Source organism: Eleutherodactylus coqui, chromosome 3 (assembly GCF_035609145.1).
Source record: "Eleutherodactylus coqui strain aEleCoq1 chromosome 3, aEleCoq1.hap1, whole genome shotgun sequence".
Lineage (NCBI taxonomy): Eukaryota > Metazoa > Chordata > Amphibia > Anura > Eleutherodactylidae > Eleutherodactylus > Eleutherodactylus coqui.
In genome coordinates this window covers 280,470,701-280,497,954 of record NC_089839.1, presented here as the reverse complement: position 1 = coordinate 280,497,954, position 27,254 = coordinate 280,470,701, and the positions used below count along the sequence as shown (strand labels likewise).

The window sequence follows — 27,254 nt, the reverse complement described above, 5'->3', positions numbered from 1 at the left end:
AGACAGATGTTCGGTATCGCTGCATCTGTAAAAGTCCAAACTATCAAAATAATGCAATACTTGTTTCCATGGCAAACATCGTCAGAGCAAAAAAATACATAACACCAGAATTACACTTTTTTGGTCACCTCAACTCCCAAGAAAAATTAACTAAAAAGCGATCAAAAAGTCGTATGTGCTCCAAAATGGTAAAACTGGAAATTACAGGACAAAATGAGCCCTTGCACAGCTATGTCGATGGAAAAATAAAGAAGTTACTCTGTTTTTTAAAAGTAGTACAGTGAAAAAAAAAGTGTATATATATATATATATATATATATAAATACGCACACACCGTGTTTCCCCCAAAATAAGACCCTGTCTTATTTTAATTTTTGCTCCAAAAGAGGCACTAGGTCTTATTTTTTGGGGATGTCTTATTATACTTACCTAGCAGGCTCAGTCCAGGTCCCTCCCGCCGCTCTCCACAGCTCCAACGTGCTTCCCGCAGGTCTCGGCCACTCATACAACATCACTTCCTGGTTACGGGATTCATGAATCCTGCCTCCAATAAGTGATGGCTGTGATTGGTTCTTTGACCGCTGCTCAGCCAATCAATGCAGCGCTGGATGAACCAATGCGATGGCTGAAACCAATTACAGCCATTGCTTCCTGGAGGTGAAGCTTATGAATCCCGTAACCAGGAAGTGATGTTGTACGAGCGTCTGAGGACCGAGCCTGCTAGGTAATGCATTCTTCTTTTTAATGTAGTGTAACTAAGGCTTATTTTTGGGGTAGGGCTTATATTTCAAGCCTTTCTGAAAATTAGGCTAGGTCTTATTTTCAGGGAAACGGGGGATATACATATATATATATAAATCTAGTATCATGATAATCATACTGACCCACAGAATAAACTTATCACAACATTTTTGCAGCAGTATGTACACCGTAAAAACAAGACCTACCCAAAGATGACAGAATTGTGTTTTTTTATTTCACTATTTTTTTCTGAACATTATATGGTACATTTAATTGTACTTAGAAAAATACAACTTGTCTGGCAAAAAGCAAGTCCTCAGACATCTACATCGATGGATAAGTAAAAGAATTATGATATTTTCAGAGTGGGGAGAAAAAACATGAATAGGAAAAAGAGGGGTGATCTTTCAGGGGTTGATATTCACACTTGGACTGGCTACAAACAGCCTCACTCTCCAGGACTCCACATGCATGGGGATAACACAGAAAGTCAATTTTAAATTAAAACTGTGTAATACTTAATTTCCCCTGTGGTGGCACTGCAGGAAAGCAGAGATCTTGCTGCAGGACGAGAGTCGTGCAGTCTAAACAGGCTTCCTGAGCACTAACGAGCTTGGGCAAACGTGAATTGTGAGATTCTCATTCTGTCTGAAAGTGCTATTATAGAGCATAACAAAACAGTACTAGAAGGTGCAGCATGCTAGGGTATATAGGCTAGTGAGCTGATCAATATCATCCAACACTGCCATACCTCTGTAATAAGGTTTCTTCCTCCGGATGTATCACAGTTTTTACCCTCTTTTACTACTTATGACTTGGAGTGACTGTAATAAACAATTACATATAAGCTTTCCATAGACTGCACTTCCCTATGTGGAAGACTCACGTGAGCTTACAAATTGCAATGTGCTGATTTTTTCCTCCCACTGCAGAAAGTCCCTGAATGGTAGTTTCTCACAAATCCCTTGCTGTGTAATGTGCCACTTTCTTCACAGCATGTTCTTTCTACATTGTTTAAAAAATGGAGTGCAAAAGTGTACATAGCCTTTAAGCAATGTGTGCCATCTAATTTATTCTTAATTAAAATTAATCTTATAGTTTATATGAAAACCAATCTACTGCAGTGACATTTCTGTATTCATTTGTCTTTCTCTAAACATGCAGTCCGCCTGGTGAGGACTCACAATGGACCACCTAATATTCTGGAGAGTTCTGGCTGGGCTCCTCCTCTACTGTCCCTATGACCTTCTAACTTCTGCAGCGGCCCTCAGACGCAGAGAAACTAAAAACTGCAGCAGCGCAAAGGCGCTCACTATCACCCATATCTACAGCGCACCTGGCCATGACGGTGAAGAGCTACAAACTGTGGAGTCAGATGATAATAAGCTGGTGTTCCAGCACCAACTGCGGCTCCAGAGCCCTGCTGCAGATTGCGAGAGGAATGCACTTCTAGATGACCTCCTTGCCAGGCTGCAAGCATTAGAATCAGGGATGGAGGAAATGAAGGAGCAGTATGAAGGATGCTGTGAAGCAGGTAATTAACCTGATGGAAATGTAGATCATTCTGGGCATGATCAATATTACTAAACTCTTAATTTTTACTGCAAGGGCAGATCACAACTATTTGGTTTTTTTTGTGTAAATGAAAGTAGGGCAGAGATACATTATCTACACCATTGATACCTCACTGCCTTTTTAAACTGTTTTTGTATATGGTATGCATTCTGCCTGGATTGTAATTTGTTCTTATTATAGGCTTTTGGTTCACTACTGCAAATTCCAGTCTCATCTTTACTGTAAGCTTAAAAACCTACTTCCCACGCCCACCTCTACTGCATTTTATTCATATCAGCCCTTCTTTCCTTTCTTCGCCCATGCACAGTTCACACGCACTCTTTACTTTCTTAAAATGCTTCAATCCCCCTGAAGCCACTGAGAAACACAACAGCCGCCCTCACTAATCTGTTAACCACCTGCTCACCCGCACTACCCTGCTGCTACTAGCAATGGGGGATATTTCTTCAAATCCTGGCCTACCCTCTATTGCTCCTAACTATAAACCCTCCCCCACCTGCCCTACTGAGACACCCTTTAAGCCCAACTACTAGTCTATGCATACCCTCCCCTGTCTCCTTTCTATGTACATTCTGGAACTGCCAGTCAGCCTGCAACAGATTTCCCTCCATCCACAACTTTTCACTGCTACATCTCTAAACCTGCTAGCTCTCACAGAAACGCGGATATCACAGTTTCTTACACTGCCTTCCCTTCTGCATTGTCTTACAATGGTCTCCAGTTCTCCCATACCCCAAGACCAGAAAATAGACTTGGTGGAGAAGTAGGTATTCTTCTCTCTCCAGGTCATCCCCGTGGTACCCTCACTCACTTTCCCATTGTTCGATGTACATACCCTATGACTCTTCTGTCCGCTGTCCATGCGAGTAGCAGTTATTTACCGACCCCCAGGTCCCCCCACCTGTTCTGGATCATTTTGTCGCCTGGCTCCCCCACTTCCTATCCTACGAAATTCCAACCCTCATTGTAGGTGACTTTAAGATCCCTACCAATGACCCCATCTCCTCATCTCAGGTTCTAATGCTTACCTCCTCCCCTGGTCTCTCACAACTCACAGTCTCTCTCACTCACAAAGATGGCAATACTCTTGCTCTGGTCTTCCTCCGTCTCTGCTCTGTTTCTCACTTCACCATTTCTCCTCTGCCACTCTTGGACAATAACCTCCTCACTTTCTCTCCCTAGCATCTCCACAGACCCTCCTACTGTACGTACGTACAGGAAACTTCAAGCCGTTCACACCCAAAATGTTGCTGAGTCCCTATAGTCCTCTCTGTCCCCTATCTCTTTCCTGTCTTGCCCCAACCTGGCTGCCGCACATTACAACACCGTTCTCAAACATTCTTTAAATGAAGTGACACACCCTGTGACTGCCATCCGATGCAGACCGTGGCAACCCTGGCTCATGCCTCAAATGCGCTTCATCTGGCGGTGCTCTAGTTGTGCTGAATGGCACAAAGTCTGCAGATTTTTCACCTACAAATTCATGCTCAGAACCTACAACCTCGCCCTCCACCATGCCAAACAAGTCTACTTCACCGCTCTGGTCTCCTCACTATCTCACAACCCTAAAAGACTCTTTGACACTTTTTTACTCTCTCCTCAGTCCCAAATTGCAGCCCCCCATAATGGATCTCAGTGCCAAAGAGCTGGCTACTTATTTCAAAACTAAAATTGACGACATCCCGTGAGAAATAACCTCGCAATCCCAGACTACCCCCGACCCTTTGCAGTACTGTATCTAGTTCCTGCTCACTGTCTGTACTCAGACCAATGACAGGGAGAAGTCTCCAGATTGCTTTCCTCTGCTCGCCCCACCACCTGCGCTAGCGACCCTCTCCCCTCATATCTACACCGGTGCCTTTCCCCAGTTGTCATCTCCCACCTTACTACTATATTCAACCTCTCTCTGACCTCTGGCATCTTCCCCTCCTCATTCAGACATGCTATCATATCCCCACTGCTAAAGAAACCGACTCTTGACTCGACCGATGCTGCCAAATACCGACCCATCTCAAATCTCCCCTTCATCTCCAAAGTATTAGAACGCCTGGTTTACTCCCACCTTATAAGCTGTGTCTCAGAAAACTTTCTTCTTGACCCACTAGAGTCTGGTTTCCACCCTCTGCACTTGACAGAAACTGCCCTGACTTAAGGGTCAAACGACCACCTGATGGCCAAGTCGAGAGGTGACTACTCCCTACTGATTCTCCTTGACCTCTCTGTAGCGTTTGACACTGTTGACCACAAACTCCTCCTCAGTATGCTTCGCTCCATCGGACTAAAGGACACTGCTCTCTCCTGGTTCTCCTCCTACCTATCTGACTGCTCATTCAGTGTATCCTTTGCTGGCTTTATCTCCCCTCCTCTTTCCCTTGCTGTTGGGGTCCCCCAGGGCTCGGTCCTCAGCCCCCTCCTCTTCCGCATCTACACAGTCCCTATTGGACAAACCATCAGGAGATCTGGCTTTCAGTACCATCTCTATGCTGACGACACTCAGTTATACACCTCTTCCTGTGATATCACAGCACCGTTCCTCTAGAACACCACCAACTGTCTGTCCGCTGTCTCTAATACTATGTTCTCTCTCCACCTAAAACTAAACCTCTCAAAAAACTGACCTACTTGTGTTTCCACCCTCTACTAACCGACCTCATTCTGACATCTCCATCTTAGTGTGTGGCGCTACCATAACTCCCAGACAGCATGCCCGCTGCCTTGGGGTTATATTCGACTCTGATCTCTCCTTTACCCCCTACATACAATCTCTGGCCCAAACGTGCCACCTGCACCTCAAGAACATCGCAAGAATCCGCCCCTTTCTCACAGTGGACACGCTAAAAATGCTCACTGTTGCACTCATCCACTCTCAGCTGGATTATTGCAACTCACTGCTGATCAGCCTCCCCCGCGCCAGACTCTCCCCTCTCTAATCAATCCTTAATGCTGCCACCAGGCTCATCTACATGTCCAGCCGCTATACGGATGCCTCTGCCCTGTGCCAGTCACTGCATTGGCTACCTGTCAAATACAGAATTCAATTTAAACTCACCACTCTCATCCAGAAAGCTCTCCATAGCACTGCGCTGCCCTACATCGCCTCCCTCATCTCAATCCATCACTCAGCCTGTGTTCTCTGCTCTGCTAACGAATTCAGACTAAGCATCCCTTTAATTCGAAGCTCTCATTCCCGCCTCCAAGACTTCTCCACAGCAGTACCAGTCCTCTGGAACGCGCTACCCCAAACTATCTGGCGTGCTCTAAAAACGCACCTTTTCAGGGAGGCATACCACATCCCCTAAACCAAACCCCTCTGTACTCCGCCTGATAACATGCTCCCTGACCTACCAACTGCAATTCCTGGTGGCTGTAATCAACCGGCACCTGCAGTCATAACGATTTAGCCACTGTAAGGCCTGACCAATGTCTGTGTATATAGCATTCCTCACTCTCCACCTCGCCATACCGTGCCCATCTCCAGCCCCTTTACCTTCTGTATCACCCCATTATTTGTAGTATGTAAGCTCATTGGAGCAGGACCCTCACCCCTACTGTTTCCATCAACTGATTACTACATGTAACCGTGGTTTTGATTGTTTTACCCTATATGGTAAGAGCCAATATGATTGAAGAGAAGCAGCATCCACGGATATTTATCTCAACACTTTAATTCATCCAGCATAAAACAACGTTTCAACCATGACAAAGTCCATATCATGGTTGAAACGTTGTTTTATGCTGGATGAATTAAAGTGTTGAGATAAATATCCGTGGATGCTGCTTCTCTTCAATCATATTGGCTCTTATCACTCTCCGGTCCGAGTGGATCCAGGACTGGTAAAGAAGCGCGCAGTTTCTTGCCCAGTGGTCTCCTCCCTCTCCATATAGAGGTTTGGCGTGTGCTGTCGTCTTTTATCTGCTGGTGGCGTTACCCTATATGGTAAGCGCTGCGGAATATGTTGGCGTTATGTAAATAAAGATCATTATTATTATGTCAGCAGTGCAGTATATAGTAATTTTCAGTATTGCTTTTCAAGGGCTGCTAAAGGCTCTTTCACTGGGCTCTGGACTGCCAAGCTAACCCATATGCACTTTGCGATTGCATCCTGGGAGGGCTAAAGAGGAGCTGGTTAACCCCTGGCTGGCTGTTTAGATGTGCAGTCAGTTTTGACCGTGGCATCTAAGTAGTTAACTGTTGTGTTAGAAGCTAACTCCAATTGCGGCAGTCGCTGGTGGCTGTCAGCTGTCAAAAACAGCCCACTGCATATACCCTTTGCAACTGCATGCTGTATATTTACGTGATGCAGTTTTGAAGGGCTCAAATCGTCATCATCCTGTGTGAAGGAGACCTAAGGGTTAATATTCACAGCTTCTTATTAAATATCCACAGATGAAGCTGCTCGGTGATACAAATGAGTTCCGAATATGCTACATTTACTGTGAATAAGCTTTGGTCAAGGACGCTGGTCATTGTGTCATCTGTCCCTCCAACGTCTATTAATACACAGAGATCCCAGTTACGAGATTAATAATTAAAACCTGACATGAATCTTAAATCTTTGCTTTAATCTTTGATGATATATCTCTAGATGAAGTGTCCCGGGAGATAACGGTTTATGGCATTTTCAAACAGATAGTTGGTTAAATTAGTATAATTGAAGTCCGCCATTCAATGTTATGTCCCTTCCTGAGGACGGATGTCTCAGAACTGATATAATAAGGGAGATGTTAAGCTGCTTTACATCCCTATATTGTCATATATATATATATATATGACATTCATATAGACGGGCATTCTATCAAGCCAGGCCATAGGCACAGCTTGATAGGTACTCAGTAATGGCAGCCCTGGGCCCTTTCAAAAGGGTCCCTGTGACCATGGCAACTGCATAGCAACCCGTGATCTTATCACGGAAGGCAGTGCAGGACCTCCGAACATCGGTCGGGGCATTTAAAGGGTTAACAGCTCCAATGAGCGGCACGGCTTATCGGAGCTGTTGTAGGCGGGTGTCGGCTGTAAGAAACAGCCAGCTCCTGCGTTGTATGGAGCAGGATCAACCACTGATCCCCCTCCACACACACCCCAGTACGGACATACGAGCAAATGCAATTACGAACAGGCTTCTGGAACGGAACCTGTTCATAAGTAGGGTAATATCTGTATATATATGTGTGTGGGGTGTACATAGATGATGGGGTCTCAAAATTAAAACAAATTCAATATGTCCCCCTTCCACTCAACTGTTGTTGGATCTAGTTTACACTTCCCTCAAGAAGCGCTGTGGACCTGTGGAGCATTATTTGTCACTTTCAATATTGATGGTCTGCAGACAAACGGCCCTCCCCTATTTCACCATTCTGGAATTGGGACTCCAAAATTAAAAGCCTTAAAGGTGTTTTCCAGGGAGAATACTACTGATGACCTATCATCAGGATAGGTCATCAATAGTTGATTCACTGGGGTCCATCGCTGGGGACCCCGACCAATCAGCTGAGCGGGCACATGCTGTCAGCGCTGCAAATACACACAAGTCGCAGTGGCCGGCACTTGTAACTGCAAGCATGGCTCTCATTGGAATCAATGGGTTCTATTATCTGTGTATATATGGGTTCATCAATGTACTTTTTTGTGCGGTTTTTATTCCAACCAAACCTCCCCGTATAAATGGAGCCTCAGGCGTATCTGCTGAGAGTTTTCCGCTGGGGAAATCTGGCAGCACATGCACTCCTTCAGGGCTTCTTCAGACAAACGTATCACCACGCATTGCGCACACAAAATTAGCTTGTGCAATACACAGAGAATAGAACTATCTTTCCTGGCCAGAATGCGGCCGCAGCCGTAGACTCCTATGGGAGCCAATGTTAGAGGAGAAAGAAAGTTACTTTTTAAAGATATTTCATTTTACAAATGAAAAAACTATATAAATCTCACCTCCTCTCCGCCCCTGGCTGGCTGTTTGCAATGGGAGGGTGCGGGATGGGGGTGGAGTTAGTTGCTAAGCTCCCACCCCCTACCATTGCTGGCTGCCGATAAGGGGCGGAGAGGGGTGGGAGCTTAGCACACTAGTTCCCGCCCACCCCTTCCCTTGCAGAAAGCATAGCTAACCTATCTCCCCCCGCCTAACGAGCACCCCGAGCTTGGTGTATATGCAACCGGCCCGGGCTATCTGGACTGGCACACAAACGTTAGATATGCACACTCATTCACGCGTTTTTACGTCGCCAGCGGGTGAACATAAAAACACCAACGGCTGGGGCATCCGTAGGAGCTGCATCCATAGGAGCCACAGTTACAGGGGAAAACATTCCCTTGTTGTGACAGTAATCACTAACAGAGCTTATCTGGTTCTGCTAAGACCCTGCATCTCTGCCTTGGCAGGGGGCACCTGGCAATCATGTGATCGCTGGGTCGAATAGTGGAAGTAACACTTCCGCTTTCTCTCTCCCCTATATAGTGGTCATTGAGTACTATGTAGCCTTCAAGCAGAGGTGTAACTTGAAGCTCCTCGGCCCCAATGCAAAACCTGGAATGGGGCCCCCAACTATAATGCTTTATTCATAGTACCGGGCTTCCTATATGGAGAAGAGAGGCCTTATGGGCCCCCTAAGGCTCCTGGGTCTGGGTGCAACCGCATCCCCTGCATCCTCTATAGTTACGCCCCTGCCTGCAAGGAAAAAGTCAGAAGTGGTTAAAAATCGCTTTAGGCTTCTCCTCCGGGACCTGGGCTATCACTGACAGCCGAGGAACTGACTTGCTCTTTCTACATTGCAGTAGCAGGAACTTAAAGGGGTTGTCCCGCGCCGAAACGGGTTTTTTTTTTCAATAGCCCCCCCGTTCGGCGCGAGATAAACCCGATGCAGGGCTAAAAAAAAAAAAACGGGTAGTACTTACCCGAATCCCCGCGCTCCGGTGACTTCTTACTTACCTTGTGAAGATGGCCGCCGGGATCTTCACCCTCGGTGGACCGCAGGTCTTCTGTGCGTTCCATTGCCGATTCCAGCCTCCTGATTGGCTGGAATCGGCACACGTAACGGGGCGGAGCTACGAGGAGCAGCTCTCCAGCACGAGCGCCCCATTCAACACAGAGAAGACCGGACTGCGCAAGCGCGTCTAATCGGGAGATTAGACGCTGAAAATTAGACGGCACCATGGAGACGAGGACGCTAGCAACGGAACAGGTAAGTGAATAACTTCTGTATGGCTCATATTTAATGCACGATGTACATTACAAAGTGCATTAATATGGCCATACAGAAGTGCTTAACCCCACTTGCTTTCGCGGAACAACCCCTTTAAATCCTATGCCCAAATTTTTATTATCAGTCAGGATTAAAGCCCAGGACCAAGTGCCATGAATTTACAATGCTTGGTCCTTAATGGGTCAACATGTTGACTTTTTGTACTTGATAGTGACTCCAATCCACATTTAAAGTTCCAAGTGACTCACAAAGATGGTGCACTTTTACCCAAGTTCTGCCTCTAAGTAGTAGAATACAAACAGTCCTCCCCTATGTCCCCAAACATTGCCACGTACACCTAGCTATATAGTGGAAGTGTGACATTCTTTCCTACCGCAGTTTTTGACTTATGTAATTGCAATCCTTCGACATCAGTCAGAAAAAAAACAAGCGAAATGAAAGCGACAGCGCCATTTGTTTCTGCTACCATCCGTCTGCTGCCGTTGCTCTTTATAAGATTTTTCAAAGGCTGAGAACCGCAATCAAACATGTCAGAGTAAGTACCGGAGATGGCAAGATAACAATTTAGTTCAGGTTTTTATTAATACCCTCTATTACTGAAGCGTTGGTAAGGAAGAAAAAAAAAGCTGTAGAGGAGCCAAGACCTGATCATTATCTCGGGGCTGACCTGGGGTTAGTTGACTTTTCCGCCTAATTAATATCAGATGCCTCTTACAGTGATTAAAGCAGTGGATTAAAAAAGAGGAGGTGAAGTCCACGCTATATCATGCAATTCATAAACACTCCACTAGATGGCGCCTTGCACCAAAAGAAAATATACTGTATTGGCGATATATATAAAAAATGACTCCGTAAATTAAAAAGTAACTCCCCTGAAATCCCGCATAGACCTTGTAAATCCAGCGTTATTTGCCATAAAATTTCTTAATTTGTGCAACCATCAATGCTGCACAAATAAACCAGGGTAATAATCTCATGCCAAGTTATAGAGAGGAAGGTAAATGCGCAAGAGTCTTTGAATTTAAGGTACTTTTACATGGGACGACAGTGTGGCGCATAAGTGCCCGACATCCGCCCTACAGACTATCGCTCCTAGATGATGGTCTGCCTGGTTACACGGGCCGATAGTCGCTTGATCTTTGGGTGAGCAAAAAACTAAATGATTCTGATAAGTTGGCAATTTCTCACTCTGTGCCCTATTGGTGGCTCCGTGTGCACAGAAAGCCAATTTGGATGGTGGTCTGCTTCCAGCAATGATTTGGGCAACACTCACCCCGTGTAGAGGTGTAAGGGGGTGAGGCAGCAACTCTTTACTATGTCTAGTTATACTGACGTTACGGAAACTTATAAGGATTTATGCCTTGAAGTGGGCAGTCTGATAGTGTTAATGCACTTTGTCGGCACCATGTAATGAAGTGGAGGAGCCTAGACCTTTAGGAAGATCCGTGAACAGCAGCGCTGCGAAGTGGAAGGAATACGAGACGTTCAGACATAGGGCCCTTTTAGATGGGCCAATTGATCATTTGAATGAGCGAGTGACGTCATCGTTCACTCGTGCAGCCTGTTTTTACAGGCAGATACATCATTGGCTCATTCAAACAAGAAATCGTTCGCCGTATACATGAATGAGAAGGACTGAATGAGCGCTGTTTAAACCAAGCAATAAGTGGACGATCCAATGATTGGTTTTGTGCCTGCATAAAATGAATGATGAGCGAAAAGAGAATGATTACACTGCGCAACACAATTTTTGTAACAGATAAGCAGATAGGTGGCTTATAGAAACTTTCATGCGCTGAATTCAAATATTATATCTGCTTTTTTCTGCCTCGTAAGGCTTTCCAATTATAGGGAAAAATCTAATCCATTTGCCGTTGTATTGTATTTTTTGGAACTCATCCTGCAATACCAAGCCTGGCCACTACAGAAAGGACAGAGCTGTTTGCTTCCTGCAGAATTCAGTTCCTGCACAAATGCACCAGCCTGACAAACAGCTACCGTAGTTGGCAAGAGGCCATGGAAAGTAATATTTTGGGATCACTGACAGTAAACCAGGCGATCAACTGATTGGTGGGGCCACCCAAGCAGTAGACACCCACCAATCTACTATTGAGGACTTATCCTGAGAATAGATCATCAATAGTTCACAACCAAACAACCCCTTTAACGAAATGGGGTTGGTAGAGCAGCCTGTAAACAGGGCCCCACTTGACACCCTTTCAACATAGTAGGGATAGAGTATGGGAAGAAGCACTGGGGGCAATTGGTTTTTAATGTTTAGAAGGGAGGCTTGCACAATTAACCCCTTGATGACAGCAATTTATTTTTTCATTTTTGCTTTCTCCTCCCCCTTTCAAGAAGTCAGAACTTTTTTTTATTTTTCCAGCAACTTAGCTGTCTGAGGGCTTGCTTTTACAGGACAAGTTGTGTTTTTCAATAGTTCTATTTAGTGTACCATATAATGTACTGAAAAACTTTGAAAAAATTCTAATTGGAATGAAATGAAAAAAAATATAAAAAATTGGATTGTGCCTAATCTAGGTACCAGAATTCTCTATACCTTAGTGAGCGGAGAAAATAATTATTTTCCAATAGCGGCAGGGTGGGTAGTGGGTGCTGTAATTAATGAGTCAGGGGGCAGCATTATTAGTGGGGCCACAGAGGAGGGCATTATTACTGGTGAGGGGTCAAAGAGGAGGTATTATTGCTATGGTGGACTACTGAGAGTGGCATCAGAGATATTAGTAGAAGGAGACAGAGTGTGCAGAGATGAGCCTGGCTGGAAGAAGTCTTCATGGTGGTCTGGGTCCAGATAATAAAAAACTAAAACAGATGTCACCAATCAGGGATGAAGTCACTGAAGTAACAGCACAGTCATCACTATCACTGTGTAAGCTATTATTCAGTGAATGAATTATGTAGAGGTATACTAGAGCTGCGCTGCTGTACTGCTGCATCTGTATCTTATCTGTAATTACTTTTAGGGGGGAATAGTCACACTCCTCGCACAGGGGCCGTCTGCACTGAGTCGGCCCCTGGTTCAGCTGAATGCTTCATGTAGTTCTAAGGCTCTAAATTGATGCAATTTAATACCATCTTAATTGAGGCTCCTGCTGGGATATTATATCGCTGCAAAGGATTCTGGGATCTGTTTAAATTACAGGTGTTAGCGATACTTCTTAATTATCTATACTTATTCCCTTTCATTCTCATGATTATCTCACAGTTACCATAGTTAACCTGCTGGCAAATTTTGAATTTCAAAGAAATTATGTCCCTAATGGCTGAGAATAATGAGGACTTGTTTTTAGATGTAAAGTTTGTGAAAGAAAAGAAAAAGCGTATTGTTTAAGTTAGTGCAAAAAGGTTAACAAAAAATACGTGAAAGAGGTAAAACTCTGGATAAAGAGCTTCAGATGATAGCTGGAAATGCCACTAAATAGGGTTTCAGTGACCAAAAACAAGCTTTACTGTATATACTCGAGTATAAGCCGACCCGAATATAAGCACCTAATTTTACCACAAAAAATTGGGAAAACTTATAGACTCGAGTATAAGCCTATTGATGTGATGACATGACTGTTTGCAGCTGGTATCGCACTAGGAGAACCAGCTGTGTTCTGCATACCCCGCTTGGAGCGCTCAGCTGGATACCAGCTGAGCGCTCCGTGAACACAGCAGAAGTATGCAGAAGACAACGCTCCAGCTGTCTTTTGCATACCCCGCTTGAAGCGCTCAGCTGCATATCAGCTGAGTGCTCCGTGAACACAGCAGGAGTATGCAGAAGACAGCGCTCCAGCCGTGTTCTGCATACCCTCCTTGGAGCACTCAGCTGCATACCGGCTGTGCACTCCGAGAAGCCGTCAGCTAAATACAGAAGACAAGCAGCCCCGCTTGTCTTCTGCATACCCCGCTTGGAGTGCTCATCTGCATACCAGCTGAGCACTCCGTGAACACAGCAGGAGTATGCAGAGGACAGCGCTCCAGCTGTGTTCTGCATACCCTCCTCGGAGCACTCAGCTGCATACCGCCTGTGCACTCCGAGAAGACGTCAGCTAAATACAGAAGACAAGCAGCCCCGCTTGTCTTCTGCATACCCCGCTTGGAGTGCTCATCTGCATACCAGCTGAGCACTCCGTGAACACAGCAGGAGTATGCAGAAGACAGCGCTCCAGCTGTGTTCTGCATACCCTGATCGGAGCGCTCAGCTGGATACTAGCTGAGTGTTTACTCGAGTGTAGGCCAAGGGGGGCTACAGTATATACGGTATACAGGATACACAGCTGTAACTTGAAGCTCCTGGTACCATTGCAAAATCTGTAACAACACCCTCCCCCCACCCCCCACCATCAATCATTTTATGTGTTTTTGTAAGCCATTAAAAGGTATCATATCTACAAGATTACTTGGCTTCTCTTGCTGGGAACAATCACATTTTACCTCTACAAATAAGGTCTGGCGATTGTAGGTCTTCTTTGACCAAATAGGCTTCCTATGATCTCAGCCCGGCATAATAATGTTGTGTAACAAACTCCATAATTTACATTGATATCCCTTTTAACCTCTTTTTTTCAGGCCTACATGGTAACTGTAACGGCAATGGAAATTACGTCCCGGCATTAGGCTACTGTCAGTGTGATGATGGCTGGGAAGGACCTGACTGTTCCATAAAGAAATGTCCTGGTAACTGTGCTGGCAATGGAGTATGTGTTAATGGTGTTTGTCAATGTGCGGAAGGCTTCACAGGTGACAACTGCAGTGTGAAGAAATGTCCCTATGATTGTGGCGAGTTCGGCACCTGCATTGACGGCGTTTGTCAGTGTGCGGAGGGATACACAGGCCCGGCATGCGGAATAAAGAAATGCCCAGTTGATTGTGGGGAATTTGGGAAATGTGTCGACGGCACCTGTGTATGTGCAGAGGGATACACCGGTGTGGACTGCAGAGAGAAGAAATGTGCTGTCGACTGTCACCCCAATGGTCGTTGTGTTAATGGGGAATGTGTCTGCGATGAAGGCTTCATGGGCGCTGACTGTTCCATAGGTAAGAAACTTGCACACGCCAAATATTTTGCTGACTAACTGCATGTCTCCTGTGAATTATTGGAGCTTCATGCATGATGATGGTATATTGGATATGTACCATACAAATGACCCCTGCAGCTGTGTAGGGCAGAGGTGCAGCTAAGCCTTCCTTCACTCGGGTAAATAATTAATTATCCTATCTTGTTAGTTCTGCACTTTATTCATGCACAGCACTGTAATCATATACAAAGTCCTCAAGTAGTCTATTTCTTCACTTATATCGTTTTCTGTCCTCAGGAACTACTGATAGTGTTGCTGTGTGGTTCCTCCCTCCACTTTGTCTTTTCTGCACCCGGGGCACATGCCCCAGCAGCAGCTCCCACCAGCTACACTCCTGGTGTAGGGCCCATCACCAGTTCAATGTGTTCTGTTGAGTAGTCAGTCTTGATGTAGACCTACAGTATTAACCAAACTATGGCGCCCATTTTTAAATAAAATCGGTGAATTTTGAAATATCCGGTGGTCACAATATATTTTTACAGCTGCTATGAACAGACATAAATTTGCCCTACTCTTCGTTCCTCTTTGTAAATGTGCCATATTAAATATAGTAGGTGAAGATAGAAGTTGCAAAAATTGCACAATTCTATTGCACAATCTGGTGCACCTTAAAAAAATGACAAAACTGGCAATAACGGATTGTGGGCCAATTACTCCAGTGTTTCATGAGGCTTTAGGGTGCATTCACACGACCGTAAATCGGCTGGGTTTTCACGCCTAGCCGATATACAGTGTCTCTCTCTGCAGGGGGAGGAGGCTGGAAGAGCCGGGAGCAGTGCACTGAGGTCCCGCCCCCTTTCCACCCCTCTGTACTATTTTCAATGAGGAGAGGCGGGGCAGGGGTAGAGCTAATTCACGGAACTTAGCCCGCCCCCATTTCACCTCCTCTCATTGCAAATAGTGCAGGTGGGTGGAGAGGAGGCAGGGAGGGGGCGGGAGCTCAGAGCACTGCTCCCGGCTCTTCCAGCCTTTCCCCCCTGCAGAGAGAGATGCCGTATATCGACCAGCGTGAATACCCGGCCGATATACGGTCGTCTGAATGCACCCTTAGTGTGTTGTTCACATAGACATCTAGTTTATAATCTCACAATATCATGCAGCACATATTTTCACAATTAATTATTCGCCATTAGTGCAAAACCATTCATCATAGATGCAATTTGCAGGCAGGTGGTGAAGTTACCATCATCTTCAGTTTTAAAGGGGTTGTCCAGGAGTTTTACTATTGATAACCTATCCTCAGCATAAGTTATCAATAGTTGATCTGTCGGGTTCCGTCGCTGGAGCTCCCCACAGATAACCGGATTGCCACTGTCAGTGATGCTAAAACTTTTATTATTTGGGATCTTTAAAGGTGTTGTCTGGGACTTTTACTATTGATTATTTATCCTCTAGATAGGTTGTCAATAGTTGATAAGCTGGGGGCCACTGCTTTAAATCCCAGAGATCAGCTGATCGCCCAGACCACTGTCAGTGTGGGCATTGCTGGAAACAGATAGTACTGTCAATATTGCAGCAGCCTAGTTTAATATTACGGGCACAGTTCCCATTAAATTTAGTGGGAGCTATGCCTGTAGTTCCAAACCTGGCCACTGCAGTACAGACAGTGCAATGTGTTTCCCGTACTGTGCACACTGTAAGCAGATTTGGAGATCAGCTGATTGGTGGAAATCATCAGTGGTGTACCCCCGCCGATCAACTACTGATGGCTTATCCTTAGGATAGATCATCAATAGTAAAAGTCCCATACAACCCCTTTAGGGACCCTAAATAAATAATGTTTTGAGATCACTGACAATGAACCAGAAGATCAACTGATTAGTGGGGCTCCCAAGCAGCAGAGCCCCACCAATCAACTATTGATGACTTATGCTGAAGATAGATCATCAATAGTAAAAGTCTCAGACAACCTCTTTAAGGACCCAAAGTAAATACATTTTTTGGAAGTTATAGATGAAACTTTGTTGAAGTTTGTGACTAAAGTTAAAGGCGTTGTCTGACATAAATTAATATATTAAAAACAGGTCCCTCATGCCATAACATAACAAACAGTCACATACTCAACTCTTCCGGCTACCCATATCTCTTGCACTGGCAGTCTCGCTTGTGATGTCATGCTTACAAGCTGCAGCAGCGTGTTTACAGAACGTCACAAGCAGCTGCAGCCAATTACAGGCCTCAGCATTCGAATCAGGAGGAGTGAGTATGTTGATGGCTCCTTATGTTACCTGCTTTTAAGATAATTTATGTTGGTCAACCCATTTAAAAGTGTAATATAAATATTGTTATAGCCCATATAATGGTTTTCTCCCCTTCGGTGTGTAAATACCTGCACAGAATTCTCCTGCTTATCCTCAAGCGTTTCATTTTTCTGCCAGAACAGCATTTTTTAGGAGAGCAAAAACAACAGCTTTTAGTTTTCTTTTTCATTATAAAATGCGAATTGATGTCACGCTTTGTCTCTGCCTTCGTGTATTTGGATACGGGCTGACATGTAGGTAAACACAGGACGCGCTTATGCACTTTGTTTTGCTTATTTCCAAGCTTCTGGTAACCTAGCAGGAAAAATGTGCTTTAATTTTGACATTTAAAGCAATATTGTCTGAAATGTCAACAACAAGATGATTTATGGAAACTGCGGCACGGAAAAATTAGTCTTCTTTCCCACAAAAACCAAATAAAATTGCTTCCAACTGCAAGACTGCAATGAAATCACACAGAAGTTATATGCAAGGATCACTAATGAGACGTCACTTAGGCTAATTTCACACGGGCGAGTGCGTTATCGGGCTGTGAAACTCGCAGATGCAAGGTGTTTTTTGTGTTAAAGCTGCCTGGCATCACTTTAGGGAAGTAGCGATCCTAAAAGCCGTGGCGGAGGATCGTGGAGTGTTTCCTATTGTTTTCAATGGGTAATCCTCGCATCACATCGCACTCGCGTGCACCTCGCATGCCATGCAATGCTGCGCCGGCCCCTTTAAAAACAATGGGAGATGTGATGCAAGGTGTTCCAATGGAACGTCCAAAGATAGAACATACAACAATTATTTACTGCACCGCGATGCGGGAAAAAAAAATTGCTCATGTATATAATCCCATTCAAAAGAATGGGGTTCCTATTTGCGCAAGATTGGTGCATCTCGCAATGCACAAATCTTGCATGATTTTCTTGCCGTGTGAAACTGGCCTAATGTACAAAATACAGTGCTCCACTTGTCAATGCATAGTGACATACTGGTTTCATAAGATATCTATTACTATAGACTTTTGGGATACTGTCATGATCAGCGGACATTGATCCACTGGTTTGGTGTAGGGCCAAATCCAGAGGTGACACCTGTGGTTACCCAGTATTTACCCTTTAATCCCACCAATCAGGATGTGGGCTTCACTGTGGGGTCCTCAGGCTGTTGGTTTGGAAGTGGTCCCAGTCATGTGGCTGCTAGCGCCACTATAGAGCAAGGTGCAATACCTGAGGGTGTGAACAGGAGCGTAGTCAGACAATCCGAGTCGAGGCAAGCAACACAACTTCAGTATCAGGAACAAGCCAGAGGTCAAGACACATAGAACAAGTTGATTATGGTTCAGCAGCCCAGAGGTCAGGACAGGCAGGAGACAGATGTGTAGTCAGTATAAGAAGCCAGGGTCAGGAGCAGAAACGGGAACATAGTCAGGAATACCCAAAGTCAAGAATCAAGGAACCAGAGAGTCTGCATAAATGTGAAGTAGCTCCTTAAATAGAACCAAAAGACCACAAATTCAGGCCCCCCCCCACCATAATGAGAGGATGCCTCATAAAGCAAGAGATAGCAGATAATTGGCAGTGGAGGAATTTTTTAGGTGCGCACTGGCCCCTTAAGAGCGTGGCTGAGTGTATGTGCATGACCCCCGGGCCACTGTCAGTCAATAAGCAGATGCCGGAGCAAGACATCTACTAAGGAGGAGAACTGCATGCCTTCTGCAACTGTCAGAAGAGGTAAGTCGGCGCCTGCTCCCGTAAACTGTAACCGATAGGAGCAGAGAATACAAGCTCTGTGCCTCTCCTGCCTTTCCCTTGCATAGATCTCTGACGGGCAACTTTACATTTGATCACTGCAACCCTATGATTTTTCATCATCCATTTATAAAGACAGGAGATACACAATGGCCTTTCTGCAGCTCAGTCTCATTCATCTGAATGGAATTGAGCTGTAATACCAGGTGTTACCACTATGAAATGTACAGCGCTGTGCAAGCTATACAGCAAAGAGCTCACTGCACTCGCCAGTGCCTTACAGCCTATTTACACTGCACTCGCCAGTGCCTTACAGCCACCTTTCATATTTATCAGCAAATATATTTTTAAAACCATGAAAACCCTTTGATGCTTAGTAGCTGAAGAGCAAATCTCCTATAATCTTTCTCTTTTCTTCAGAGATGGCCAGCCTTTGCAGTTATAATGGCAGATATGAACCTACAACTGGTACATGTGTGTGTGATGACGGCTGGGAAGGACCGGACTGCTCTCAGAAAAGCTGCCCCAACAGCTGCGCTAATAATGGTGTTTGCGTTAATGGCGTTTGCCAGTGTGCAAGTGGTTTCACAGGCCCAGACTGCAGTCAGAAAGAGTGCCTTTTGGACTGTGGCGAAAATGGCAAGTGTGTCAATGGTGCCTGCCAATGTAACGTGGGATTCACCGGACCGACCTGCAGAGAGGTGGACTGTGCCGTCAACTGTGGTGAAAACGGCCGCTGCGATGGTGGCCAGTGCTACTGTGAGGAGGGATTCTTTGGTGACAGTTGCTCGGAAGGTAAGATAGTATTTCAGGACCTTCTCATGAAGAGAATCCCATTTCCTTAAACACTATCTAGGCATATGGATAGAAATAAAAAATAAATCTTGTTATTTGTATAGCGCCAACTTATTCCACAGTGCTTTTAAGTAATTTATTACCCCCCACCGAGCTGGGTACTCATTTTACTGACCTTGGAAGGATGAGTTGATCTTGAGCCGGCTACTTGAATCATGTGGGGATTGAACTCACAACCTTCAGGTCATGAGCGAGAGCTTAGGACTGCAATTCTGCTGCGTTAGCACTTTGGGCCATATAAGATGTCATAGAGAGGTCCCCGGCTCATGACTACCTCTAATACGCCACCCACAACGAGTGACTCTTGCTTTGCCAAACTTGACAAGTCTATGTATGATATTGTAGTATTAAAGTGGAGTTCATACCGCTGCCTGGCCCGTAACCCCAGCTTACTTCTCTGCCGGGTGGCACATGCGCAGTTGAGAGGACACCGCACAGTCGGTATGGCAATGATGCAGCTCCTGCGGCCATTTTACAATGATGATTGCAGAATGGCTGCGGGATGGATGGCTTCATTGACTTCAATGGAAGCTCGCCGTGCATAGCCCACACAAAATCACAGTATTTTGCAATTTCTCCCACCCCCAGCGGAAAAATCGCAATTAATTTACGCTCATGGGTAGAATCCCGCTCCAGATTTTGCAGAGCAAATCTGCCCGTGTGCAGGCAGCCTTATACAGGGCGATTGTTCACTTGTTCCATTTTGTGATTGCCCAGCAAATTGTTGGACTGCAATACTATTTGTCAACTAGTTAGGGGTTGTGAGGTTTTTGGCAGGCTTGTGTATATTTCGACACCTCCCCAACACATGCTTGTTGGTTGCAGATTCCACTGAACGCCCATAAATACGTGCAAGCTGTTTTCATGTGGAGACTTGCTGCTGCGGTCTCTTACTGGTTCAACTGAACAGTTGCTGCTGCAGCGCATTTATCTTTTTGAAGTCCAAAACCGGTCAATGACCATAGCAGCAAGTGTTCTAGAATCCTAGAATGGTAGAGTTGGAAAGAACCTCCAGGGTCATCGGGTCCAACCCACTGCTCTATGCAGGATCACTAAATCATCCCAGACAGATATGTGTCCAGCCTTTGTTTGAAGACTTCCATTGAAAGAGAACTCACCACCTCCAGTGGCAACCTGTTCCACTCATTGATCACCCTCACTGTCTAATATCTAATTTGTGTCTCCTCCCTTTTAGTTTCATCCCATTGCTTCTATTCTTTCCTTGTACAGATGAGAATAGGGCTGATCCCTCTGCACTGCGACAGTCCCTCAGATATTTGTAGACAGCTATTACGTCTCCTCTCAGCCTTCTTTTTTGCAAGCTAAACATTCCCAGATCCTCTAACCGTTCCTCATATGACAGGATTTGCAGACCGCTCACCATCTTGGTAACTCTTCTCTGAACTTGCTCCAGTTTGTCTATGTCTTTTTCAAAGTGGGGTGCCCAGACACAGTATTCCAGATGAGGTCTGACCAAGGAAGAGTAGAGGGGGATGATGACCTCACATGATCTAGACTCTATGCTTCTCTTAATACATCCCAGAATTGTGTTTGCCTTTTTGGCTGCTGCATCACATTGTTGACTCATGTTCAGTCTATGATCTATTAGTATACCCAAGTCTTTTTCACATGTGCTGTGTCTTCTTTCGAAGACTAGCAGGGACTGTTCAATTGAAGATCACTTGCACCTAATTATGTGTTTTCAGGAACCAATGAGTGTTAAGTGGGAGGGAAAAATATTCAAAAATTGGCGGGAGCCAAACAGCATTTGCTGGGAGTTGCATGCTGAACAAGCGCACACCTCCCTGCAAAGTTGTAGGCCAGTTGTTGAAAGACAATGATTACTTGTTTACACCAGACAATAACTGATCAACCAGCGACTATTTTTAGGTGAGCTGGAATAAAGTGACCAGTGAATAAATTCTCTCTCGTCACCCGGTTGGTGGCCAGTGTTTACACAGAACAATTATTGCTTACTTTCAGTCTATTCGGTCAATAGTCGTCCAATATAAAGTCACTCTAAGACTATTCCAAAGATACACAGGCAATGATCAGCCCTAGTATATGAATATATACATAGTAGTTTTCAGGAAAAAGTATTCAGTCTTGAAATGATGTTTGGGGGTGCAGAGGTAGATTTGGCATGCAGGTTTTCATCTTCATCATTGTAAACATTTCCTCGTCTGATAAAAGCAGATGCAAGTACAAAGACAAGTAAGTCGCCCACTCTTTCAGTATCAGTGGGTATTAGACGTAATTTCCCTATTTTTGTGTTATGACAGTGATGGTCGTGCAGAACTTACGTCTCGTCAGCACAACAGAGGACTCTCTGAACATCGCCTGGGATCTGCTGGTGGAAGTGGATTATTATTATATTAGTTATTATCCGTATGGAGATGAAAGCCAGAAACGGCAGATTAAAGTTTCCGCAGACCAAGACTATTACCAGATTGGAGACCTGAGCTCCAGCACTTTGTACAAAATGCTGATGTACCAAGTGAAGAATGGGGTGACCAGCAATCCAGCCGAGCTTGAAGGTCGAACTGGTGAGGAGGGGCCAGATAACATTATATGTACACAGCTATGACTTGTAACATACAGACTCTTACTACTGTCATACTGGTAGAAGTCAGACTCTGTATCCATCCGTCTATTTCTCTACTGTGACATCCTGATCAATGATATATAGTATATGAAGTATAACTTGATATTATACAAGGGTTCAGAATACAATAGAGAAACTGGAGGTATGAAGGCACAGTAGTATTGCGTAGTATTTCTGGTTTAGTGATAGATAGATTTGGGACAGGATTTTGACAAGGTGTAAATAGTGTGATTTAACAGTAAGTTATGAAACTTGGATGTCATCTAGAGATGAGCGAGCGTACTCGCTAAGGCAAATTACTCAAGCGAGTATTGCCATTTTCGAGTACATGCCCGCTTGTGCCAAAAGACTTGGCCGGCGGGGGTGAGTTGCGGGAGTGAGCATTGGGGAGCGGGGGGGGGGGGGGGGGGAGAGAGATCTCCCCCCTGTTCCTCCCTGCTCTCCCCCGCCGGCCCTCAAATCTTTTGGGACGAGCGGGCATGCACTCGAAGATGGCAATACTCGCTCGAGTAATTTGCCTTAGCGAGTACGCTCGCCTATCTCTAATGTCATCACAGCCAAAATATGTCTTAAACATGGACACACACTACCTTCTAGTAATTATAAGAACTTAACAGTACAGTGCTCGATTCGGGACAGTAAGCTTTCTTTGATCAGTCTGTTTATATCAATGTTAACAGTGTGAACCAATCTGAGTTCCTCGAATATTTAGAGTCAAGTAATATAGCCTGTCTTTGTGGTTCAGGTGCCCCACATGGCTTGGGGAGCATTTTCCATACACAGAAGGAGAAAATGAAGGCAGTCATAGTTCCAAGCTCAAAAGGGCAGTGGTCAACCACCTGGAAGTTAAAGATATGTCTTAGTTGTTTTTAAGTTCTTAAAGGGGTTGTCCCGCGCCGAAACGGGTTTTTTTTTTTTTCAACCCCCCCCCCATTCGGCGCGAGACAACCCCGATGCAGGGACGTACAGAAAGCTTACCGGAGCGCTTACCTTAATCCCCGCGCTCCGGTGACTTCTATACTTACCTGTGAAGATGGCCGCCGGGGTCTGCTCCCCCCGTGGACCGCAGCTCTTCTGTGCGGTCCATTGCCGATTCCAGCCTCCTGATTGGCTGGAATCGGCACGTGACGGGGCGGAGCTACACGGAGCCTGCATTCTGCACGAGCGGCTCCATTGAAGAGAGCAGAAGACCAGGACTGCGCAAGCGCGGCTAATTTGGCCATCGGAGGGCGAAAATTAGTCGGCACCATGGAGACGAGGACGCCAGCAACGGAGCAGGTAAGTAAAAAACTTTTTATAACTTCTGTATGGCTCATAATTAATGCACAATGTACATTACAAAGTGCATTAATATGGCCATACAGAAGTGTATAGACCCACTTGCTGCCGCGGGACAACCCCTTTAAGTGTGCACACCATAGTCTCACCCTAGAGACCGGTCTCTACTTACACTTCTTTAAGTTCAGCTGCTGCATAACTGTCATTGGAGTTCTCAATAGTGTTTGCAGGTTCCTGGAGGTGATGTACTATATGGCATCACTGCTTGTTTTCTATTCAGCAGCACTGACCCATTCCCTCCGAAAACACAGTCAACCTACTGCTCTAAGCTGCTCTAAGCTCTCCTACTGAGTATTTCTTCCATGCTCTTAGCAGCTTCCTCTCAACTCAGGTAGCTATCTCTTTCTATGAGAAGGGTAGACTTGGAAGACTAAGGCTTATCCCTCCTTAGCTACTTCACAACAACTACTTCATTCCTTCTTTGTCAGGTGACCTGAAGATTTCCAATCAGATAATTGTGCAGAGTAAAGTGATCCAGAGGTGTTATTACACGATTCGGCCATAAGATGCTGATGTAACATCCACTTTTACCTTAATTTTTATACATTTGTCAGCTATAGTTATTACTTGTGAATTTTTTAACACGTCCCAACAGGGTAGCCCCCCTACACAAGGAAATTTTTCCATTTGTCAACGAAAAGAGACAACAAGTATCCTATTAGTTCCATTGATAATTAGAGCCTAAGAACAATCTCATTTTGACTTTTCAGCTTCTTTACCAAGACCGGTTTGGTGTGTCTGCTCACGTTTTTCTCTGATATGATGTATGGACACAGCGACTTCTCTACATTAAATTTGATTTCTTTCAATATAAAATGTCAGCTTTATTCTCCATTTCCAGATGATTCTGCTCTTGGAATTCTGTGGGTGACTGAAGAAACAGAGGATTCCTTGGAAGTGGAGTGGGAGAACCCTGATATCAGAGTGGACTACTTTCTACTGAAGTATGCTGCCCAACCTGCAGGAGCAGAGACAGACGTTCAGGTGTCCCAAAGCAATGACGCCAAGACCAGATACCTCATTACAGGTAGGCAATTGAAGGGGCTCTTCATACACTTCCTGTAATGTTTCACCACTTATTTGCAGTGCAATATCTTAGGAAAAGGATTCTGTACATTTTGTTTAAGCATTTTCTTGGGGACCATAATAGCTCACTGATTTCGGATAACTCAATAAGTTGACTTGTAGTCCTGTAGGAAATCCACATATAACACATCCTGACATCACATTGGGTTGGACCAAATGTGGACAGCCTTATATAGACTCTAGCTTTTCCCTAAAATTTAGCTTGTGTGATAATTGGCAGAATTGTTCTTCACTTTGTCTAAAAATCCCTCTAAAGTGTTGGCCACTAGGGGGTCTGCTTCCCATAGAAGTCTACAGAGAGGTAAAGGGAAGTAGTTGCTGGAGAGAGCAAGACTCACACATATGTGCTGCTGGAGCTAATGGTGAGTTATTTCCGTCCCACAGCTACTGAAGTTACATCTCCACTGCTCAGTGCCTCTTTAGTGTCCTTCCTGATGCAGTTATATATGTGTGTGTAGCACAGAGAGCAGAATCTGCAGTCTTCTCTACATATAGTGTATAGAACACAGCAGAACAGCCAAGACTCCACCCATCAAAAAAAGAGACAATGAAGAATTAGACACACCTCCTACGCTGGTGATAAATGCAGGACACAAGTCATATAATGGACATATATAGTGTTACTCCTCCTGTATACACATAGCAGCTCATTTGAAGTCTGGTACACTTTAAGGGATTGTTTAACTTTGCCCCATATCAAAGACTAGCCTTAGATCTACCCTCTTGAATACTTTCACAACTGTACTACTTTTTTCAGTAATATTAATTTCATAACACACTGTTATAGAGGTTGGAGCTCGAGATTCCCTACTTCACATAGTGAATGACAAAATTCCGGCTTCCTGCAGTCACCACTAGGTGGAGGCTCAATGCATGTGGATTTATACTGCTGCTATTAAATTCAATAGGAGTTGCATAACTCACTATGCAGAGAGCACCCCCTAGTGGTGGTTGTGGCCAAAAAGCAAAAAAATAGTTCAGTGTCTGGTCCCCTCTTTATGTCCCCACTGCGGACAAGGACCAATACAAACACATTGAATACATCATATTGGTGCTATGTATATGAGTCCAATATAAGTTGATTTTTTTTAACTTTTTTGACTTTATAAACTCACAAATTCAGAATATTTACGGTTAAATTAATTCCGTAAAGTTTCATATAATTCCTTGTTTGTCTTATGTCTGGTAATCTGGATATCAGTTATAAAGCACTTTCATGTGACGGGTTGATTAGTTCTATTTGCCGTGACTTCGGACACTGATGAAGTTTCACACAGATACGGGCAGGTCGGGTAACGGCTGTCAGTAGCAGTTTAATTTAACTGGCTCCATATGTTCACAGGCTGCACTGAACATCTTGTAGAGGCTGCCAGTGTAGTGTTGGCCCCCAAGGCAACAGCGGAGATAAGAGGCATGTAATATGGTTATAGCAGCGGACGCAGTTCTTCTTCCAGCTACCAATAAATGCCACAATTTGGATTTATACTATATAATCAATTGCTGTAAATAATAACTGTGTGTCTCCATAAAAAAGGATAGACAGCCCCGAGTGATGATGATAAAAAGTGAATACTCATTTTGAAAATGTGTGCCTCCTTTTGGTAAATCTGGTGCACATTACATGGGGGAGAGATACTGGCGCCATACTTGTGTGGGGCTTAATGAAAATTTGTAATCCCCTCCCAATGGTGCAGATTTTGACACATTTTTTGTTGTGGCTTTGATTTCGATTTTGCTGCGGATTCATACAATTTTCCGCTACGTGTGAACATACCCATATCGTTTGTCGGCAGCACATCTCCATGTGTAGGCAGGGGATACGCTACCAACAATATACAAACTGTATGGGTCCCACATGATCATATTAACAATTTTTTGTTCCCATAAAGTTTGCATTGGGCCTTTGACTTGTTGATCGGGGTGATTGCCACGCACATGCATTTTATTTTTTGTTAGGCCATTTCCCTTTTACATTAAGCCATGTCCTTTGCATCCCTTCACTGTAATAGGGCCCCTTAGTGATCCCCTCACTGTAATAATGCCTCTTAGAGCAGCTATATCCAGTGATCATAGGTGGCTTTATCTTAGAATGGAGTCGTTCATCTTAGTTTTTCTCCTCTATCTGGGCCCAGGCCGCCATAAAGACTACTTCCAGCCACAACTTATCTCTGGACAATCTCCTCATCCTGCTGCTGCTCCAGATGAACCTCTTAATAACGCCCTCATAGTACTAGTGCCCCTATGGCCCCACTTAGTACTAATGCCTCCTCTGTGGCTTTACTCATTTATATAGTGCCCTTAGTGTGGCTCCTCTTGTTTATAGTTAGGGTTGCCACCCAGCTGGTAATTTACCGGCCTGGCCAGTATTTTGCCCACCAGGCCGGTGATGGTAGTTTTTTTTACCGGCCATATTACAGGCCGGTATTTTTGAATACCAGCCCTGACCACCCATCTGACACCGAGGCTGGTATTCTCAGTGATTTAAAACTGGGGTGCCGCAGCTCCCCGCTGGTAATCACACTGAGGGGGGTCTAATTAAAAGGCCGCACTGGGTTAACCAATCACAGCCATTCAATGACGTCATTGAATGGCTGTGATTGGTTAACCCAGTGCTGACTTTCATTGGCTGACGCCGGCGCTGGCTAGCCAATAAGAGCATTATCTTTGCTGTAGGCGGGGAATTCAAGCCCCGCTTCCAGAAAGAAATGCTCTGTTGACACGGAGGACATCATGGCTGCCTGCAGGAGAGATGGGGACCCGCAAGTGCACCAGAACACCA

At 44.8% G+C, this 27,254-nt stretch overlaps 1 protein-coding gene across 1 annotated transcript in view; it reads left to right on the top strand.

The window, feature by feature from the left end:
* LOC136621778 (tenascin-N-like) overlaps positions 1–27,254 on the top strand; it is an 81,162-nt gene that overhangs the window by 4,456 nt on the left and 49,452 nt on the right. Inside the window, exons 2-6 of the mRNA XM_066597496.1 lie at positions 1,906–2,275; positions 14,089–14,556; positions 19,012–19,386; positions 21,729–21,992; positions 24,231–24,416. Coding sequence (XP_066453593.1) covers positions 1,927–2,275; positions 14,089–14,556; positions 19,012–19,386; positions 21,729–21,992; positions 24,231–24,416 — 1,642 coding nt within the window. The 5' untranslated portion in view covers positions 1,906–1,926. The remainder of the gene's footprint in view (positions 1–1,905; positions 2,276–14,088; positions 14,557–19,011; positions 19,387–21,728; positions 21,993–24,230; positions 24,417–27,254) is intronic.